General features: G+C 34.9%; 1 protein-coding gene across 1 annotated transcript in view; it reads left to right on the plus strand.

Moving 5' to 3' along the window:
* The first annotated feature begins 599 nt into the window (after positions 1 to 599).
* LOC110107838 (indole-3-acetic acid-amido synthetase GH3.17) overlaps positions 600 to 7,002 on the plus strand; it is a 10,626-nt gene continuing 4,223 nt past the window's right edge. Inside the window, exons 1-3 of the mRNA XM_020838255.2 lie at positions 600 to 1,398; positions 1,469 to 1,570; positions 1,650 to 2,482. Coding sequence (XP_020693914.1) covers positions 974 to 1,398; positions 1,469 to 1,570; positions 1,650 to 2,482 — 1,360 coding nt within the window. The 5' untranslated portion in view covers positions 600 to 973. The remainder of the gene's footprint in view (positions 1,399 to 1,468; positions 1,571 to 1,649; positions 2,483 to 7,002) is intronic.

A 7,002-nucleotide genomic window follows, 5' to 3' on the forward strand; every position in this document is an offset into this window, starting at 1 on the left:
TATAAATAATAACCCACTATAAAGGTCAATATGGTGTTCAAGCATGATATTGGGGAGGAAGCTTAATCTCATATGACGGAATTTTTATTCTATCCAGTAAACGTACGCAGAGGAAGGTTCAGTTTTAGGCAAAAAAGTGCCTATAAAGGTCAAAAAACTCGGTACAGGCGCTTTTTTGCCTAAAACCGAACCTTCCTCTGCATACGTTCACTGGATAGAATAAAAGTTCCATATGACGAGGTTAATGTTAATTAGGGCATAAGACTAGTAGCTCTCTCTACTGCGGTACACTACTAATAAACACCCCTTATATGATTCCTTACTCTCATCTCTGCAAAAGCTTAAAGGTAATCTTGAACTAATCAATATTAATAAAGGTTTTTATCCTTTAATTTTCTCTTTTGGAATAAGACGAGACACGTCTCGATATTAGAGACCTTGGTTTGTTAGTGTGGCAGTAGGGCATTTGTGTTCAAAAAGTTGACTAAATTTAAACATACCATAGAAGAATTTTCTTTAGTCCTTATCTTGATTAGCTTTTTGTATCTACCATTATGATATTGAAGTACACTTTATAAGTAAAAAATTGTTAGCAAAACTTATATTCATATAATTATCGACAAACTTAATAATGCATACAAATCAAGGCTAACCTTTTTCTACAATTAGCATCCTTATCTACCCTTCCTCCCAATTACCAAATGAGAGCTTATTGAACATGGGAAGTGAAAAATTAGTTATGATTACAAATAAGAAGCAACTCTAAAAAATCACTCATGCCCTTTAATACAATCATAAGCATACATATGGTTGACATCACCATTATTAATTTAACCTTTATACAACCTTTTGTCTCTTTTAGCGAAGTAATTTCAACTGATCACTTAGTTTTCTTCTTAGGCATTTCCTATGGCAACTTGAGAATTCTTAAGTTTGGTACAAAAATATGTAATTTAGCTTAAACTCCTTATATATGATATCTGAGGCTGCACGCTGCTCTTCAACATATTTTCTGCCACTCTTCTTCTTCTTCTTCTTCTTCTTCTTCTTCTTCCCGATGAGAAGCCCTTCTTCCCCGCATGTCATGTCGGCTTCACAACCCATGACGCTGCTCCCAAAGTGCGACCCAAATGATGACGAAGGAACCATGAAACTCATAGAGGAGCTAACAACTAATGCTGCACAAGTTCAGCGTCAGGTCCTGGACGAGATTCTTGCCCGGAACTCTAACACAGAGTACCTCCATGGCTTCCTTGATGGACTCACTGGATATCATTTCTTTAAGAAGAAGGTGCCTGTCATAGAATATGAGCACGTGAGGGAATACATCGAGAGGATCGCTAATGGTGCACCATCTTCCATAATCTGTACTCAGCCTATTACAGAACTCTTGACCAGGTGAGCATTAATACACTAGTGATTACATTCTATTGACTGTTATGATGAAGTATTCCTTTCTGTTCTCCAGTTCGGGGACTTCTGGCGGGCAGCCTAAGATGATGCCATCGACATCAGAGGAACTTGACAGGAAGACATTCCTTTATGATCTCCAAGTACCGGTTATTAATAAGTGAGCTTCTTTCCTCGATTTCATCACCACCATTCGATAATGGAAAAAGTTTCGTCTATCACAGAATTAACTGTTTCAGGTACGTTGATGGGCTGGACAAAGGAAAGGGAATGTATCTCATGTTCGTGAAGCCAGAGATCAGAACTCCCTCAGGCCTCTCGGCTCGGCCGGTCCTCACCAGCTACTACAAAAGTGCCAATTTTCTAAACCGGCATTTCAACAAGCACCTTATCTACACCAGTCCCAACGAGACCATCCTCTGCGCAGACAGCAGACAGAGCATGTATAGCCAGCTCCTATGCGGCCTCCTGCAATGCGATGACGTTCTTCGCGTCGGCGCCGTATTCTCCTCTGCCTTCCTTCGCGCCATCAAATTCCTCGAGGATCACTGGCAAGAACTTTGCTCCAACATTCGAGCCGGGGAGATAAGTGAATGGATCACTGATTCAGGATCTCGGCGAGCTGTAATGCGAATTATGCGTGAACCCAATGCGAAATTGGCTGAGAGGATAGAGGCGGAGTGCAGGAAGGAGCCATGGGAGGGTATTATAAGGCGATTGTGGCCGCGGACCAAGTATGTTGATGTAATAGTGACGGGATCAATGGCTCAGTACATCCCGCTGCTGGATTTCTACAGCGGAGAGCTGCCGCTGGTGTCGATGATGTATGCGTCGTCGGAATGCTACTTTGGAATTAATCTCCAGCCGTTGAGTTCGCCGGCGGAGGTGTCATACACTTTGATCCCGAATATGGCGTACTTTGAGTTCTTGCCGGTGAAGAGTGATAAACGAGGTGAAGAGGAGGCTCTTGATGCTGATAAGTGCAATAGGATGGAGATGGCGGCGGAGGCGGTGGATCTCGTCGACGTTGAGGTCGGGAAATACTATGAGCTCGTCGTTACCACCTTTACTGGTAAGTGGAACAGAGGGTTTTGCATTCAAACTGAATGAATTAAGGGGGATTTACATACATGTCACTATATTTCATGTTATTTACCTATTTAACATTTAAAATTTTAATATTACGCATCTACCACTTATATAAAATTTTAATATCAAATATATAACTCCTACAATTCATTCTTACCACACATATTATCCTATAAACTTTAATATTTCATTACATGTACCCATATTTATTTTATGGATGATAGACATGTAATATTAAAATTTTAGATATTAGATATGTAAATAATATGAAATAAAGTGGTAAATAATAGGAATAACTGAATTTAATCAAAATAAACTAAAAAAATTTAATTTATTTCATTCGATTTTAATTTGATCAAATTTAAAATTTATAATAAAAAATTGTGCATTCGAATGAAATGGTTGATTGATTTATTAAAGTAATTAAACCGATTTAATTATACATAGAACTAAATTTTTAAGTAACAAAAATATTATTAATTATTTGACTATTTATTCATTTCATTTTTGTTTTAAATTTAATGGAAATATTTTTGAAAAAATTGAATGAATAATAGAAATCCAAATGGCCATTAAACTCAAATAAAAATCTGAACCTCATTTAAAAAATAAACTAATAAAATATACTTGATTTGATTCCATTTTTTATTCAAATCAATTAATAATACAGACTCATAAGAGAACAAGAAATTATCATGTGCGGAATCCGGACCGAAAAAATCATCTGGACAAATGAGTGTACAGACTGTGTACACATTTGTACATAGCATAAATCAAATTTTTATACACATTATATGTATATAGTGTGTACACTCAGAATCCGAACAATTCTTTTTCCTATGAACAAACTGCTTTCAAGAATAATTGAGGGATAGAATCTTGTAACAAGAGTTCACATGTTCCAAAAAAAAAGTAATAGAAGGACATGAATATTTTATTAAAATTATAAAATATTTATAATGATAGTTATTTTTTGCCATAACATAACATCAAATTTGTTTTTTAATTTAAGATAAAATTTAATTAATTTATAGTTTGAGAAAATGTCTAAGGATTCCATGCAATATTCTTTTTTTTTTTTCATTAGTTTCTTACTATTTTTTATAGGATCCTTAGACATTTTCTCAAATTGCATAGAAAGGTAGGGGTAGACCTAAAAAGACTTGGTTAGAAAATATTAGGAATGACCTTTCTTTATTAGATTTAAATGAGAATTTGACTTTTAATAGAACACAATGGAGAAAAAAGATTCATGTAGCCGACCCCACGTAGTGGGATAAAGGCTTGATGTTATTATTGTTGTAGTTTCTTGCTATTTTTTCCTATTTAAGGGGTAGATTTCATTAAATTTTTTTTTTTTTTAAATTGTATCATGAGAATTAATGTAAATTATGCTCAAAATAAATAAATATTTCATCAAAATTATAAATTATTTTAAAAACAACCACAAGATAAATATCACATTAAAAAGACATGTGATTCTTTCACTCACATAAGAAAAGTTATTAGCAGAGTTAATTATAAACTAGTTCAATATTTTTACTTTTTATTAATTACATATATTAGTTATTATAAGTTTTTTAGTATCCAACAAAAGACTTTTTTACTAATCTAAATATATCATTTTTTTAATATTATTGATATACAATAAAATTTATTCATTGTTATAAAAGAAAATTGATTTTATATGTCTCATAATGTATAATTAAATAAATATCTTTGTTTCTTTTTTTTAAAGGAAAAATATACCGAAAAAATAATTTTGAACAATATTACCTTATCTCATATATGCAAACTGTTTATGATGCACATCACAAATGAAATTGGTTCAAATTAAACCCTTTGTTCAAACATAATTAGAACTTTTGATTATGAGATTTGATGAGAAATGAGTGAAATATCATTTATTTATATTTTGCACTGATCTTAAAGTACATCCAATGGTTAAAGTCCCCTTTGTTGGATTATTGTCAAGCCATTCTGACATGAATTTTTTCCTTCACAATTTTCTTGACAAATGATAAAAAATATATATATAAATTAAGTTGATATATCAATGAATTTTAAGACAATGACAAAAAAGAAAATTATTTATTAACTTCTCCAGTTTCATACATATCTTGAACAACATAATAATCTAGAAGCATGTTTATCCATTCAAAAACATAAGAAATATTATTCCATACATGTTGCATACTAGAATATTTGCGGAGATAAAGAAATATAGAGTTTAACGTCGTAGCTTTGTATGAAGATCTAGCACAAAATCAAATAAAAAAGAGGATGTAGTGTTCAAAAGAAACACTAGAGTTTTTATGTGGAAACACATGAAAAGAAGGAAAACCAGTGGGTCTGCTCCAGTTTGAATGATTTCACTAGTGTTTGCAGTCGATTACAAATGAGGCTCTTCCTTGGAGGGAAGGCATTGGCTAGATGTAGCCAATATGCATCATATAAAATGCATTACATGGTGGGAATTGAAAGAATCAGTATTGGAATGTTTGTTTGGTTGGCGGGATCATAGCTGGCGGACGACAGAGGAAGAAAAGACCATAATCAATTGACGATGGTTGAAAGGATCGTAGTAAGCGGGCGACGAAGGTCAGAAAGACTGTTGTTAGGTGATGGATGTCGGGACCATAATTGACATTCGACGAACGTCAGAAAGACCGTTATCAACGACGGAGGTCAAAAAATTTGTTATCAGGCGACGGAGGTCATAAAGACCATTATCTGGTGACATGGGTCGGAAAGACCACAGTTGGCGGGCGATGGAGGTCGGAAAGACCGCAGTATGACGATAGAGGTTGGAAGGACTATAATAGAAGGGCGACAAAGGTTGGAACTACTGTAGTTTATCGATGAAGGTCGGAAGGACCGTTGTCTAGCGACGGAGGTCAGAAGGATCGTATTCGGCAGGCGATCAAGGTCAAAAGTGTAAAATCCCTCAAAAGCTGTTTTTTTAGTGTTGTTAGTCCCGGACGAACTGGCCTTAGTACGTGACAAACTGAGGAAATTGTGAAGAAATCTGTATGGTTCGTTTGGACGAACCTGGAAGGGTCGGGACGAACCGTCGGGACGAACCAAACAGAGAGTTTCGTACAGGGACGAAGAAATTGGAATTTATTTTCGTCTGGACGATTTGAGTCCAGAGAAGATCATCCCGGGACGATCGGGACATCGTCCGGGACGATCCTGCTTAATAAATATCTAAATGATGTCGTTTTTTAAGAGAGAGAAAGTCCAGGAGAGAGAAAATCATGGAAAGAGGAAGAAAAGAGGATTTTTGGGCGACTCTGGTTCGTTTTCGTCCGTTGCTGTAGTTGGGAAAGTTGATTGACTCGAGGTAAGGTACATTCCGTCTTTCTCAATTTTCGGAAATGAGAATTTTGACGACTTTTCTGTTCCGGATTTTGTTTCCGTTAGCGAATTTCTGGTATTATTTTCTTCTGACAAAGGTTTTACCGCGTAACTTTTGGTATGTTTTTGAGATGATAATTGTGCACATTTTGAGTATGTTTTGGAAGATTTTTACTGGGTATTTTGAATTCTGCTGAGTTTTATTCGAATAATAATTTATCTGAATGTCTGATATTATTACTTCAGTACAGTAAAAGTCTTATAATGTTGTTGTGGATATTCTGTGATAATTTGGTAAATTTTTGAATCTCTGAATTTTGTGTAAATTCCATATACTGTCGTTATACCGCTGATTTTTCGTACGAATTTTAATTTTTCTGAATTGATACATTGAATGAATTGAAGTGTTTGTATGCTATCAGAAGGGAGTTATAAGGGGGCCAGGATCCTTTGAGATTCTGTAAGTGTCAGGGAAATCTAAAATGAGCTCTGAAATCTAAAAATAAGCTCTGTCTCGAAATTCCGAATATCTGTTATGTTCTTGTACTATAAGCACAAAGGGAGACATAAGGGGCCAGAATCTGTCGAGATTCTGAAAGTTTCAGGGAAGGGAGGCATAAGGGGCCAGAATCCGTAGAGATTCTGTAAGGGTCTGGGAATCTGAAATCTGATATGTGATATGTTATCTGAAATCTGATGTTTGATATCTGATAATCTGTGTTGTGACTTATCTGATTTGTTTTATGAATTATCTAATTAGAATTATTTGATATGAATGTGATTTTATCTGATTTCTGTACGATTCTGGTTATTCTGTACGATTCTGTCTACTCTGTGACTTGAAAGCTTTATGATATATGTTATGAACTCCGATTCGACATGACTTCAGTTTTCTGTATCAGTTGTTTGATTTTTGTTGATCGAGTATCTGTTCTATGATTTCCGTACGGCTATTTTCTGATGTGAATTTCTGATGATTTTGATTGGTGAGTGATGTCTTGCTGAGCTGTTAGCTCATTCTTGTTTTCTGCGTGATTTTCAGGTTCTGGGAAAGGGAATGAGGTCTTGAACTAGAAGTTCTGTGTCTGATCTGAGATTAGATATTTTGTACTTTTGATTTTTGGTACAATCATGACATTTATG

This window comes from Dendrobium catenatum, unplaced genomic scaffold (assembly GCF_001605985.2).
Source record: "Dendrobium catenatum unplaced genomic scaffold, ASM160598v2 fragScaff_scaffold_1583, whole genome shotgun sequence".
Lineage (NCBI taxonomy): Eukaryota > Viridiplantae > Streptophyta > Magnoliopsida > Asparagales > Orchidaceae > Dendrobium > Dendrobium catenatum.